Source organism: Spermophilus citellus (assembly GCF_964194105.1).
Source record: "Spermophilus citellus genome assembly, chromosome: 4".
In the NCBI taxonomy this organism is placed as follows: domain Eukaryota; kingdom Metazoa; phylum Chordata; class Mammalia; order Rodentia; family Sciuridae; genus Spermophilus; species Spermophilus citellus.
In genome coordinates, this window is record NC_138185.1 from 17147753 (window position 1) to 17162935 (window position 15183).

The 15183-nt window shown below is 48.9% G+C and overlaps 1 protein-coding gene across 9 annotated transcripts in view; it reads left to right on the forward strand.

The window, feature by feature from the left end:
* The window catches only part of PTPRT (protein tyrosine phosphatase receptor type T), a gene marked incomplete at both ends in the record, with an annotated part of 1075443 nt that overhangs the window by 1029703 nt on the left and 30557 nt on the right, over nt 1-15183 (forward strand). For 5 of the 9 annotated variants that reach the window (XM_081292389.1, XM_081292384.1, XM_081292383.1 and 2 more), the window contains 7 exons: nt 31-128; nt 2301-2360; nt 3102-3218; nt 5636-5790; nt 8882-9017; nt 11001-11150; nt 12947-13120. In XM_081292389.1, coding sequence (XP_081148515.1) covers nt 31-128; nt 2301-2360; nt 3102-3218; nt 5636-5790; nt 8882-9017; nt 11001-11150; nt 12947-13120 — 890 coding nt within the window. The remainder of the gene's footprint in view (nt 1-30; nt 129-2300; nt 2361-3101; nt 3219-5635; nt 5791-8881; nt 9018-11000; nt 11151-12946; nt 13121-15183) is intronic. The other 4 variants (XM_081292386.1, XM_081292391.1, XM_081292388.1 and 1 more) reach the window with 1 other exon arrangement.

The window sequence follows — 15183 nt, forward strand, 5'->3', positions numbered from 1 at the left end:
CACTGACCCTGTCACCTTCTGTGTTCTCAGGTCCAATGCAGGAGACGGTAAAGGACTTTTGGAGAATGATCTGGCAAGAGAACTCCGCCAGCATCGTCATGGTCACAAACCTGGTGGAGGTGGGCAGGGTAAGCCTCTCCTGCAGTTACCTGGGCAGAGGATGCCAGGGGTGCGCTGGAGCATCTCCGTCGCTTGTGTTGTGCCAAGTGCCTCCTCGTCTACATTGCCCCCTCCCAACAACCTCCAGGGGAGACAGCATCTGGCAGTGTCCTTTCCCTCCAGGTCCCTACCCCCTTCTCCACCTCCACTCTCCATCGATAACATCATCTCATATATTTCAAGGAAATTGAAGTCATCAGACTTGACCTCCCTCATTGTCCAATCACAAATCCGCCATCCTACTTGTATCTACCACCATCTTCTTGTTCTTCCTCCCGGCTGTCAGGTTCAACCATGAGAAATGGCTGTTTTTCTTTTCTTGTCCCCAAATGGTCAAGCACGGGCTGTTTCCCATAGCTCTGCCCAACAGGACAGAAGCTGTGTCTCTGCCCTTTCAAAAGCAAGGCTCAAATCTCAGATTCTGCTCCATGATTTTCCCATTGTCTCCATCACTTGAAAAATGCCTCCTCCTCATTGCTGGATTATTCTACTCAGTGCGCAGACATGCTCAGTAGCTTCCTCCTTCAAAAGACAAAATGGGCTAACGAAAATAATTCTCCTGTCCCCACTTTTCCACCCAACTTTAGCGACTCACACCATGGTTCAGTTTCTTCAGCCCCAGAAGTAAGAGATTACGCCCTCCAACGTAGCTGCTCTCTCCATCCCACCAGTGGCGACCTCCTCAGCCTCACCCACATCCTCCATGTTGACAAATCCAGTCGCCACGTCTTTCTTCTCTCTGCTCATCTGACTCCACCCCTCAGCAGCATCTGTGCTTTGCCTCCTGTTCTTCCTCCCCGACCTCTGAGCCTCGACATTCTTCAGGGCTCAGGCCTTGGTCTCTTTCTCTGATCCAGTCAAACTCTGTCCTAGGTCATCCTTAACGAGGGCTTAGAAATGGGACTACTATTCCAGGTGGCTTTTGACTACCAGTTAACTATGGCAGGTGGGAGGGCTGCTGAGTGTAAAGGCAGGTGTGCAAACGCCAGGAATCAAAGGGCCTCTCTAGAAGAGTGGGCAGGTAAGTTTTGGTCTTGGCTAGAACCAGATATCCTTAAAGCGCCCTGGCCATAGCCATGGAAAGGGGAAATCTGGGCTGTAACCGTTCAGTTTGGGGAATGGACATCACATGGCATTACAGGGATTGGGGGCTAGGTGCCCCTCTATCCTTAAGTTCACCCTTAAACAGTCCATTCCTCCATTTTACAGATGAGAACACAGACCTGAAGGGACAGAGTAACTGCCCTATAGTCACCTAGCCAGAACCCAGGCACAAAATCGGACTCTTGACTCTCATTCTAACACTGGTCCCCAGGGACTCAGTCCCAGTGTGCAGCTACTGAACAAAGTAGCCAGCCCAGGAATTAAGATTCAGAGGCAAATTCCAGCCTGGCCCAAAACAAATTCTATGCTGCAAACGGCTTCCTTTGAGGGATCCACCATGACTCTAAACTGGATTTGGGGAGGAGAGGGCCCCTTGCTCCTGCTACTCTCAGTAGAACTCCTGCTGGTGTCGCATGCAGTACAAGAACACTTAAATTTATCTCAAAACAATTGTACAAGGCCCTGTTGCTGGTCATTGTTCAGATGGCCTAGGTTTGTATCCTGGCTCCAACTCTTGCCAACAGTTGACGTTGGACCATTTTCTTCATTTCCCAATAATTTAGATCCTCATCTGTAAAATGGAGATAATAATATCTAATTCATAAAGTTATGGTAACAGGTCATTAAAATATTCACAGGACACTTAGTAAGCAGTGTTAACAGGAAGCTAACCCAGGTTTCAGAACTTTCTGGAAGCTACTTACCTACTGAGTGTTAGAACCAAGCAGTGAATGAAATTGCCTCCAAACCCCGTTGTACTGTACCAGTGTTTCCCTAAGTGGGTTCCATGGGATGCTAGCCTGCAGGATGCTTAGTGAGAAGCGGGTTCCATGGTTAAATACGTTTGGGAAATGCTGTGTCGTCTGCCCCTTTTGGAGAGCCCTAAAACATTAGCGTTAGCCCTCGAGGAGCCAAGTAGTCCTGTAGCGAAGCAGCCTGTTAAACTTTGTGTAATCAGCATTTCCCAAACTCATTTGACCACAAAACCTTTTTTTGTTTGTTTTTTTGTTTCTTGTTTTGTACCTAACACCTATTAGCACCCAGCGGAACACACTGTGGGCAATGCCACACTAGGCCGCGCAGCGTCCCCCGGAATGGTAATAACGCTTTTGTTCTTTTAAGGGGAAAACCATGGTCTCTCTTTCCTCCGCGGAGTGACTTATAGAGTTGAATGTGGGAATGGCTTGTGTGTAGCATCTGTCCCCACTGTCAGGGCAGAGAGCAGGTGCAGTCTTCCCTGTGAGCTCAGCACCTTCCATCCTTTTCCCAACTAAGAACCTTTCTCCTTCCAGACCCCAAATACCGCCTCTTAATAACAACCCTCTCCTGACCACTTCTGCTTCCTCCTCCTTGCTATTTCCGTTGATTCTCATCTTTGCTGAGCTGATAACACTCAGCTAGCTGCTCTAGTCTGACCTAGTAGAAATTGAACTCGGCCAAAACTAGAAAAAACTGGCCTCATGACCTTGGGTAAGTCACCAAACCTCCAAACTAGAGTATTATTTTCATCTGCAAAATGGGAATAATAACACCCACCAATCTCACCTCGTTTTCTGTTTGATCACTTAGTGTGATAATGCTTCAAAAAAAAGTAAGAGGAGCATTTGCAAAGGAAGGTCCTGCTATTATTTCTAATGGCCCTAATGCTTCTGGGAGTGGGCACGGCCCTGTGCTGTTTGACAGTCCCTGGCCAGCTGAGCATCCCCTGGACTGAAATGCCTCTAAATTTTCCCTTGGGTTTATTTGATCGGAGAACCGGATGCGGTGGCTGCTCACACTCAGCCACTTGCTCACGCAGCCTCATCTCTATCCTCCTCCTGTCTCTCCCTTGGCCACAGGTGAAGTGTGTACGATACTGGCCAGATGACACAGAGGTCTACGGCGACATTAAAGTCACCCTGATTGAAACAGAGCCCCTAGCAGAGTACGTCATCCGGACCTTCACAGTCCAGAAGGTAAGCTTCCCTTGGCTGTGGGCACCCCACAGCGGGATGGTCCATCCCTTGATCCTGGCCTGTTCTCTCCCTCCGGACAGGATTCTGCCTCTCATCTTGGCCCATCTTAGTTTGGATTTCCTAGAAGCAGAGCCCAAGGCAGCAGGGATTTGGGTGCCCAGGACCATGGGTGGAGGGAGAGCTTGCAGAAAGGGGTGAGGAAAGCAGGACAGGTGGCTGGTAGAAGGAACCAGTGAGGCGTGGTTTCAGCAGGAGCCCTGATGCCACCAGAGCTCTGGAGAATGATTTGCTCTGCACCAATAGTCTTGTCTACAGACAAAGGGTCTCCTGCACTTCCAGGAAGGTAACCAGTCCTTCTTACCCAGAAGAATCTGGTCTTAGCACTGAATGTCCTGGGAAATCCCTCTGTCCTGGGCAAACTAGGCAGCTGACAAAGCCAGTCAATCACAACAACTTTCCTCTCCATCAGAGAGTCCCTGAACCCCCCACCCCATCCCACCTCACCCCAGGAAGTGGGCTCCTCTTCAATTGAGGGCAGTTCCCTGAAGAAGGGGAGACTATGGGCTGTCTTTAAACTCAGAGTAGCTGTGGATGGTGCATCAGCCCAAGGACAGGGACCTGAGTGGGCAGCAGTGCCCTCTGCATAATGCCTAACACACCCGCAGAATCCACTGCCCTTCACGTGGTAGCTGTGTGGGGGAGGGGTAGCATCCTAAAATACAAGTCCAGGGATGCCCTTGCCCCTCCGTGAACCATCCAAGCAGCCACCTGGAGCCCCCAGTGCCTATGAGGTAAAGTCAAAGGCTGTGCCTGGGATTCAGGGCCCTCTGCGCTCCAGCACGGCCTGTCCTCCCACCAGAGTGTGACCTCCTGTCACCAGCACCCCCTTCCACGTTCCTCTAGTGTGGCCTTGGGTTCTTGTGAGACTCTGCACACAGCACGCTAAGTCCCATTCCCATCCCCTCCTGCCTCCATCTCCTCCATGTCTCCAACGGGGTAATGCTCCTGCATCAGTATCATAGCAGTGAGGAGGGCAGACTATGGAGCCAGACAGCCAGAGTGCAGATTGCCACTCCATGTTGTGACGTCACTAAACCTTGCTCAGCCTAAGTTTCCCTGTCCAAGGCGTGGAGATAACAGTATGGGGATTGCTTTAAGCACTAAATGAATTAATGCACTGAGGTATTTTGCAATGCCTAATAAATGTTAGTTATTATTATCACTTATTACTTTCACTATTAATATCTTTCAAGATTCAGATTAAGCTTCACCTTGTCCAGGGGGACAATTTCTCCTCCCCCTGCATCCCATTAGCTAAACACCTTTATGCAGGCTAACTGAGTTATCCACACGGGAGTCCTTCCTCACCCTGGTGAGGTCATGAGTGGTCCCAGCACAGGAGCTGTGGCTTTTATTTCCTTCTTTCTAGAGCCAACACAAGTCTGGGCACATATTACCCTCAGTATTTTTTTTAACTGACAGATAAACAATGAAACCTCTCTAAATAACTGCAGAAAATCACTAGGGAGAAACAGTAAGTAAGAGGCACTAGGTAAGCAAAGGCTCAGAGGTGTGACCTGCCTGTTCAATAGTCAGATCACCAGTATTTGACCCGGGGTATGTCTATGGGGGAGGGGATGAGAGCAGGAGATCCACTCAAGCTCAGGGCCCCACTGCCTCCATTAGTCAATAGAAGCATCTTATAATTCTAAATAAGAACTTATTTAATAAAAATATTGGCTAGCTGGGCACAGGGGCTCATACCTTTAATCCAATGGCTCAGGAGGCTGAGGCAGGAGAATCACGGATACAAAGCTAGCCTCAGCAACTTAATAACAACATCAGCAACTTGGTAAGACCCTGTCTCAAAAATAAAATATATAAAGGGCTGGGAAGTGGCTCAGTGGTTAAATGCCCCTGAGTTCAATCCCTGGTACCAAAAAGTAAATAAAAATAAAGAAGTTGGCTAAATTTTAAATGTCAAAAGCCACATAGACTATTATAGACAAGGCTGGAAAACGAGAGGCCCCCAGATCTCAGCCACTGAGAGGGCTCATATTCCACTGGCAACACCTGGAACTTGGTCTTTATGGCCATCTTCTTTCAATCTGGGATATACCTACCACGAAACCTCTGTCAAAGGAGGTCCCTGGGCAAGCACTGGGTGCTGTGTCTCTCTTGGAGACTCGGAAGGTACAGGAACACAATAAAAGGCTCTGAGAAGTCCTGCAAAAAGCAACCAGTCTGCCTTTGGTTCCACATTTTCCAAATGGAATGATCACAGCGTCCCTCTCTGTGGCAACACCTATAAACTGGACAGCGGGAGGCTGGGTCCTCGGGTGGCAGCTGTGGCTCTCCACCGAGCCAATCCAGGCACAGAGCAGCAGCTGGAGGCACAGAGCCCATTCTCTCCTCAGAAAGGCTACCACGAGATCCGGGAGCTCCGCCTCTTCCACTTCACCAGCTGGCCTGACCATGGGGTGCCCTGCTACGCCACTGGCCTCCTGGGCTTCGTCCGCCAGGTGAAGTTCCTCAACCCCCCGGAAGCAGGGCCCATAGTGGTCCACTGCAGGTGAGTCCAAGCCTCCCTGCCTCCAACCAGGTGTGCCTCTGCAGCTCGGTGGGCAGTAGCCATGATTCCTTGCCTTAAAGACTCCCCTGCCTGTGTCCCCACACCCAGCCAGATGAGACTCGGGTCCTAAGGTCTAAACAACAGCATTTGCAGTGGCAGTCACAGTTTCATTATAGTCACCAGGGACATGGGGGGCACTGGCAGCATGTGCTGCATCTACCATGTGCATCTACCCACGTCATTTCATATACTTCTCATCCAGCTTTGGGAGGGGTCTCTATCATCATCCCATTTTACAGATGAGGAAACTGAAGGCTGAGAGCTGACGTTTAACATGTTTGCAGCTCCTTGATGTGGCCGTGGGGTGCCTTGGTGAAGCATGCTTCTCTTCATTGCTGTTATTTTAAAAATTAATTTCTGGCCTGTAGGATCCTTAATGGAGAATAAATGGACAGCATCCGGTTCTATCTTATGAAAAAGAGCTATTTTCAGCTTTGACCTAGAGAGTCACATTGAGGATGAGTGGCGCGTTTTTCAGTCCTCCTAAGTGGAGATGAAGCACTGTGTCAAGGACACTGAGAATTAGAGGAAGGCAGATGTCCAGACCTAAAGGCCGCTAGCAGTCCTCTCTATCCTGGAGTGACCTTGGGTCCCGCCCATTTCTACAGACCCTGCACGCTCCAGATCTCATCCCTGCCCTGGCAACGTCCATATCAGTCCAGGGACCAGGAAGGATTTTACAAACCATGGACACTCAGATCCACCTACTTCCCTACATAGCATCCTTTTAAAATTTTCTCTCTCTAAATAGAATAGGAAGCACCTGATCCCATTTCAGAGATGAGGGGATTGAGGGTGTGGCAGAAGCCCTCTGGGCCCTCTGAGCATTTTGGACATGTTCTCTGCTTTATACCTCATAGCAGCCCAAGGGCAGTGAAACTTTAGCCCCCACCCCAAGATCCCCAAAAGCAACCAGAGCAGAGATAAAGGAAAAAATGAGACAACAGAAAATATTTATCAGCAACACCTCCCCACTATTAACCAGTGCTGTGTGTGATGGCCCTGTGCCTATATCTCCATAGCAAGGCACTTTCATGCATCTGAGCATAGTGGTGCACACTCCTGAGGCTATTATAAAGATGAAATGGGTTGGCTAATGTGTGCTGAGTGCCTGACAAAATTCCTGACATATAGTAAGCACTTTAAAAATATCATTGTTCTTCATCTCTTAATGTTGTCCCCCTCCCCAGGCTTTTAATCCTTTAGGCAAGAACCAAGTTTTACTCATCTTCATGTCCCCACTCCTAATCCCAGCATCTGAAGCATCATAGATAGTGGAAAAATATCCATCAAATATAAGTCGCAACAATTTATTGAGAAATTACTCTGTGGCCAGGCTAAGCAATTTGCATGCATTATGCTTTTTAAACATAGTGCCATGCAATTTACATACATGGTACTCTTAATGCTATGAGGTGGGTCTATTTGCTATCTGCCTCATTTTATGAATGAGAGTCATGAAACCCAGAGAGATGAAGTCATTTACCCAAGGTCACACAGCTAGTAAGTAATAGAGCCAGAATTTGATCCCAAGGGTCTCTTCCAAATACTAAATCACTAAAATGTTTAATAAACACAGCACAATCCTTACAAGGACTCTGCCAGGAGGCGAGTTATATGTCATATGCCAGGCTGTGGAGGCCACTTTGGGGGAGTTCTGGGTCAAGATGGTAGTAGATGTTCTCAGGCAAGAATAAGTCAGACTGTACTCAGTTCAAGCCATTGAAGTTCCACCAGGAATGAAAACTGCCCGAGAGCCTTGAGGGCCACAGTCCCATCCTGCCAGCCTGTGCGCCTCGGATTTATCGGCCAATGATGCTTCTCTGTCTTCTCTTCTCTCCCTTCCTCTCTGCAAATCCTCTTACTTCCACATTAGTGGACAAAGCCATCTGTGTCCATGGCGGAAGCAAAACGGGAGACTCAAGCCAAGGTGGGCCTCCGGGACAGCCTGCCTGGCCTTCCCTTCCCAGGCTGGATGCATTGAAGGCAAATGTTCAGCACCAGTATTTTAGGACCCACCACTAATCAGGGCAGGGCTGGCCGTGTTCCAGGAGCCTCGCTGAGGTCTGAGATTCTCCTGAGGAAGCCATCAGAGATCCGAAATTGAATGTGTGCTGGGAAACTCAACACCTGGCAAGGGTCGGTCTCAGGGCTGTCAGCTGCTCCAGTTTCAAAAGGTTTCTAGCTCCTGGTCCTGGGGAAGCAGGTCCAGGGGGAGCCAAATACAGGGCCTTGGATCCCTTTCTGCCTTTGGGGAAGCTCCGAAGTCCTGGGCTTCCACTCTCTCCCTCACCCCTCCTCTGCTCCTCCTCTCCTGCTCTTCATTACTTCCATTATCAACCCAGTTGCTGAAAAGAAAAAAAAACATAGAAGGAGAAAAGAAGGGAGGGAAAGAGGAAGGACGTGTTTATTAGGCGTCCGCAGTGTGGAGGGTCCCACACTAAGTGCTTTACACTACACAGTGGGTCATCATACCTGTCAGATGAGGAAACCACACATATACATGCTGCGTTAAGACCCATTATACACTGTAAATCTGATGGAGGAAGGAAATGTAAGAGCACATGCTCTGCAGCCAGACCGCCTGGGTAAAGTCCCAGCTCTACCACCTGCCGGCTGTGTCACCTCAGGCAAGGCCAGACCTCTGTGCCTCAGACTTCTCACTTGGGAAATGGGGAGAGAAACTTGCTAACAACCTCACAGGGTAACATTGTAAAGCTCCCAGGACATTGTGCGGCACTTGGCAAGTGCTGAATAAGTGTTTGCTAAATGGATACAACACAATAAGTCACCCTGATAAAGTGCCCCCAAAGACAAGCATGACTCTGGCATCTTACAAAGGACAGAGGTGAGGTTCTAAAATTGGTTGCCTGCTCGGCATCTCTCAGGAAGGTCTGGGGTTCCCACCCTTCTACTATCTGCAACATCCTGCCTCTCAGCAGGGCCCTGGATGTGGGGCTGAATGGTAGAGGACGCTCAGAGCTGGAATTACCCCAAGATCCCTCCCCACACCCCATAATCTCTCTTCCAGTGCTGGAGCTGGGAGGACCGGCTGCTTCATTGCTATTGACACCATGCTCGACATGGCTGAGAACGAAGGGGTGGTGGACATCTTCAACTGCGTGCGTGAGCTCCGGGCACAGAGGGTCAACCTGGTGCAAACAGAGGTGAGTCCTGGAGGACTGAGCACCAGGGACCAGCATCACCGGCCACACAGGAGCATGGTGGACAGAGACCCAGGGATGGGGTCAATAGAAAGGAGCCTGAGTGTGGGACAAGAGAGGGAGCTACCACATAGTTTGCTATGGGGAGACCACTGTAGAAGCTAGGACTGACATCGCCCCCCCAAGTCAGTCCTGGGGGTCCGTGGTACAGGGACTTCCCCCAATAATGAATGATGATAAGGCTCCCATCTCTGAGGGTATCTAAGATGGGACTGAATGGCAGCTGTCAGGGATTCTTTGCCTTCAGAAAAGGGGTAGAGAGGGAAAGGATTGGCATTTATGGATGCCTGTTATGTGCCCAGCATCCACTCAGTCTCTATAGGAAGTGGTTTAATCATCCAAGTCCTTGAGTAATTGAACTAGCAGCTGGGGATTCAAAGAGAGATGATACACAGCCCCAGCCTTCAAGGTGGCTTTTGGGTACCTCTGTCCAGATAGAGAGCCTAAGGAGCAAAATGGAAGGAGTTTGTCTTTTTCGCTGTGAGGCAGGCAGCATGTGTTTTATGTTCAGGGTATAATATAATATCCTAGGAAGTAGCCCCTACCAGCATCTCCATTTTCATCCCCGAGGAAGAAACTGACAGTTGTGTCCCCAAGGTCTCACCCAGCCATACTGTGGAAGATCATGGGTCCCTGTGACCCTCAATAACCACCTTCTCTCTAAGCAAACTTTCTGCCCATCCTCTCCTCCATGCCTTGATTTGTTGTTCCGGCAGTGAGTCCATCTTCTGGTTCTAGTGAAGGCTGTGGGTGCCCAGGCAGAGCTGGGATTTGTGAGGAACTGTACACATCATCCACCCTGGAAAAGGAAGTTGCTTATGGCTTTGGGCACAGCAGACCCTCCTGGATCTGCAGTGAAGACCCCCATTGTTGGGTGTATATATACTGGACCCTGCTGCAGGCTCTGAGCAGACTCAGCCCTATCTTCAGGCTTCTAGCACTAGAGCCAAAAGGACTGCATGCAGCAGGCAGGCTTGCTGGTTGGAGTCAGGCACATTGTACTTACTCTCCATGGGGAGACATGTTCAAATGATGCATCCAGATAACCACACTATGTAGAGGATAAACCAAATTTTGCAAGAAAAAAGTCACTCAACAAACACTTAGCAAGGGCCCAGAAGTAACAACTTTGGCTTGGTGGACTTAGAAAAGACTTACCAGAAGGAATGAAACATTGAACATCTTGAAAAGGGGAGTGGAACTTCAGGAGAAAAGAATAACAGATACAAAGAATTGGGATAGGAGAAAGTATGGCACATGTTTTCAGAGCAAATCCTGAGAAAAGAGTTCAGGGCAAGCTGAGTTTCTTTGGGAATTGATCCCAAGACACTCTGGTGGGTGAGTGGGGAAGTGAGATGGAGAAGGGAAGGAAATGAATGAAAGGTGCTTTATCAGGTTTTAACACTATGGACACCTGGGGAATTTTGAGATGTGGAATATGCATCTTTAAGTTATTCACCAAAGGGGAGAAGGAACTTAGATTTTCGCCCCCAACTCTCCATCTATTATTGCTTGAGGGCTGCTTCCTGGAGCATTAACTCTTTGGCTCTTTGGCTTACCTGCACACAGCCCAAGTGTGCTCCTGGGACTAGCAAGAAAGCCCTCAGCAGAGAATCACAGGTTTTGTGCAACAAGAAGTCTTCAGAAGGCAGGTGAAAGTCAAACCTGAGAGGATGTGGGCAAGGCACCACAAGCACTTGCTGTCTAAAAGTGGCTCACTTTTATCAGTGACTCTACTGTTCAATCTCATACAAGGAAAAAAAACCCCATGAAATCTCTATAAAATATGGAAACCTGGCCCTTTGGGTTACAAGATAAGGTGAAAGTATAAATCCTGTGCATTCTTCAGTGCTGTAAGATTAAATGTGGACAGGTCTCCCAGGAGACTGTCCCTACCTGCCTACTCCCTCTCTCCCAACTATGCAGGAGCAGTATGTGTTTGTGCACGATGCCATCTTGGAAGCGTGCCTGTGTGGCAACACGGCCATCCCGGTGTGTGAATTCCGCTCTCTGTACTACAACATCAGCAGGCTGGACCCCCAGACGAACTCCAGCCAGATCAAAGACGAGTTTCAGGTACAGACAAATCCTAGGTTCAGTGACTGTCTTAGTCCAGGCCATTATAAAAAATTCCCATAGACTGGTGGCTTACACAACAGACATTTATTTATCACATTTCTAGAGGCTGCAGTTCAACTGATGGAAAATCCGGGGTCTTGAGAGGGCTCAGGCACTGTTCTGGTGTGTGGATGGCTGTCTTCTTGTTGTAGCTTCATGTGGCAAAAGCATGTTTCTCCCTTTCAGGGCACTAACTCCATTCATGAGGGCTTCACCCTCATGACCTAATCACTTCCCACAGACCCCACCTCCTAATGCCATCACCCTGGGACTTAGGATAAGAATGTGTGAATTTGGGGAGTTGCAAGCATTCAGTCCATAGTTGTGTTCCAACCAAGTTCAAGGTGCTGTGCACATTTGTGGAGCTTTCTTAGTGAGAAGTGAGATGTCCATGTGTTTTCAGTCTGTAGCACCAGGCAGCTACAGAATGTCTTGCAAACAACAAATGCACAGCCATGAGCAAGTAGGAGCTCAGTGATTGGCCAAGGCCTCTTTTTAACTTAGGTCTTATTTAGTTCCTGTCCAGACAAGTTTATAAACACAAGTGTGAAGTTCATGCCTCTTTGTCCCTGAAGGGACTCAAGTTTTCTCTGTATTTTTTGGTATATTCTTACTCCTCACAGTGTGGTCTAGAGAGTAGCTGTAGCAGCTTCATTTAGGAGCTTGTTAGAAATGTGGAATCCTGGGTACCACCCAGACCTACTGAATAAGAATCTGCAATCTAACAGGATCACTGGTTGATTTTTTTTTTTGTCTGAACATGAAACTTTGAGCAGCATCACCCTATAGCATAGCTCAGGCATAGCAATTCCATGCTGGGCAGCTCATATGGTCCAATTTGTGGCAAGCTCTGTCTGAGGACCCTGGATTTGAATCAATAGTTAGAAAGTTAGAGTCTAACCCTTCCTCCTAAGGCAGTGCCAGAGTCATAACCTGGGCAATAGAAACTGAGAACCAGGCAGGAGACTCGTGTATGCTTCAGCCATGGGCAATGGGTAGGTTTATGGTTCTATGGCAGATACTTCAGCCAAGCCAATACTTTAGTGCTCCTTCAAACAAATGATCTTTAATGATTTGGAGCAGAATCAGAGTGCAGAATGAAGGGAGGATGGGACACAGACACATGGTCATTGTGCACAGCATCTATCTGTTGGCTAGGGTATCTCTGGTCCTAAATTGTAATTTGCAGGGCATAACTGCAGATTTTCAGACCTATTGAAGCTTGCCCCTTGGAGGTCTCACATCCACCTTGAGCAGCTCATCCAAGCATCCTTCTGTCCTCAGGCAGTCTCCCCTGGCCCTCAGAAGAATGTTCGTAAATCATTCCCTTCATTCCATGACACTTTAAGTGATGTTTAGCACTCAAAGGGATTCCCTGCCCTCAGCCCCACCATATGCCCTCTGCATCCCATCCTTTACTGTAGCCCTGGATGGCTTCAACAACTTAGTTCATATTGGTTGGCAGATGTTGGCAGCCCAAGTCTGAGCTTGTGTGTGGGCACACTACCCCTGCAGCCTTGGCAACTGGAAGGTGTCACACAGCCCCTGGCACGGGCTCTCAGCTCACAAGTGCTATAAGATATGAAGGAACATCACCGTTGTGGAATGGGATTCTGGATTCTGGGAAGGGGACAGAAGGGCCAAGCTTAGAGGGTGGAGATAAGTGAGTTAGGCTAAACTGGTACCCTCCTGTCTCCTCTGCTCAGGGGCAACCACCTGAGTAGTACCTGTCGACCCACCTTTCTGCCCCACAGACGCTCAACATAGTGACACCTCGCATCCGGCCAGAAGATTGCAGCATTGGGCTCCTGCCCCGGAACCATGATAAGAATCGCAGCATGGATGTCCTGCCTCTGGACCGCTGCCTGCCCTTCCTCATCTCAGTGGATGGAGAGTCCAGCAACTACATCAATGCGGCACTGATGGATGTAAGCTGAGCCCTGGAAGAGAGCTCCTGGCTGGCATTCCAGGGAAAAGTCTCTTCCCTAGGTGGAGGTATCTGGGCCCAGGACCCTGACTCTACCAGCAGGCGGCCTCTTCTTGCTTCTGATCCGCTGACCTTAAGGACTTTTGCTCCCCTTGAAGGCTCTGGTCCAAACCCAGACACAAGCTGTGCTCTTGGTTCCTTGGCTCAAAGAACCTGGAAAGAATAGCTCCAAAGTTTAAAGTAACTCCCATGACACCACAAGGCTCCAGTCCTACCCTGCACCCACCCACTCCCATCTCCCACAGAGCTGACTCAGCCTGAGCAATAGAAACATTGTCTAAGCCAAGCCTTGGCCTGAATCCTGGGAGCACAAGATGGTATAGGCATGGGTTCCACCTGCAGATACTTCCCATTCAGCCTCTCAGACATCTCCTGTGCAGAGGCAAAAAGGTGGGCACTTAGTGGGTGCTCAGTAAATTAATATTGAGCAAGTGATGGGAGGAAAAGAAGCAAGGAGGGAAACAAGCCATGTTCCTGCATAATCTGTTAGGGGCTCCATCTTGTACTCTCTGGATGTCAGGTCCAGGGAGGACCGTCTACCCTGATGTGGCTTGGGATTAGAGTCGTATCCTTTCCCCAGTGGGCCCATGCTTCTGCCTTACGTGCTTGATCCTTGAGCCTTCTAGCTACTTCTGGGTATCATCATTTCACCTCCAAGATGCATAGGTGTTTGCAGAAGCATGGAACCATGGACCTAGCCTCATCCATGCACTTCTCAGCAAAGGAAACTGAGGCCAGATTGAGGAAGGGACTTGTGCTAGGTCGCCCTGAAAATTAGTGGCAAAGCCAAACCCAGGGCTCCTGATTCCCACTCTAGAGTTCATTTCTTGAACCTCCCCCACAGTTTCCTTGATTCATTAAGATGCAGGATTCTTGCCTCTTGAGGTTCAGAATCAAGAATGCCATTGCCTAATTGGACATGAACTCTTCCAGGTCCTCTTCCACTGTGTGTCTGAGATCTTGGCCTCTACTTAGCCCATGCGACCCTCCCACCTCCCTCAAAACAGACAGGGACATGGAGCACTGTCTCCTAGGGCCAAGGCCAACTACTTCTCTGACTTCTGATCTTCCTAAAATTCCCCTCCAAGGGCCTGATGGGTTGGAGGCAGGCGGCAATGAAAGGTCTCAGCTCTCAAAAGGGCTGCCCTGGCCTCTGTCCATAGGTGCCCACATCCTCCATGAAAATCATGGCTCTGGGCCCAGATGAAGGGCGTCTTGTCTTGGTCATACCAAATAGCTGGAAGTAAAGAAAAGACCCCTGGCTTTAGCTTAGTTCCATATATGCATGCGTGCGCGCATGTGTGTGTGTGTGTGTGTGTGTGTGTGTGTGTGTGTGGTGAGAGATGGGGTCCAGGTGTGCACCCACACTTCCAACTTCCTCCTAGCTTTGTTCCTGCTTTCCCAACACCCCTTTCCTGCCTTCTTCATCCAAGCAAGGATCAAACAAACTCTTGGCCTCTACTTAGTAGGTTAGATCCTGCCGGGAGTCAAATGCCTTAAACCAAGCTCTGATTCTGATTGTATTCTCTTTGTCCACAGGGCATTTCTCCAGTGAGCCAGCACTGAGGCCTTTGCCTTTCTTATATTAAAAAAAAAAAAGTCCTTATCTGTATTCCAGCTCAGTCCGTGTATTATCTGGTAACCATAGCAGCTTTGCCTCTAGCAGAAAAATATGAAGTCCTCTGGGTTAATTTTTAATGTTTCCCCTGGTAAAGGATGATGTTATCCATGAAATGGATTGCTGGCTGATCCCTGAAACTCGGCAGGAGCACGGATCTCGAACATATTTTCAGATAAGGCTTTGTCAGGCGTGCTGGCCTAATAGAGCATTTATCACAGAAACAGTGAAAAAGAAAAGAAAACTAACGTTCCCTGAGCGTTGGGCACCATGTCGGACCCTGGACTTGCACTGTCTCATTCTGAACTTGGGTATTATTATCCCCCATTTTTTGGACAGCTACTGAGGATAAGAGTATTTCCATTACTTACTCAAGTTCAACTAGC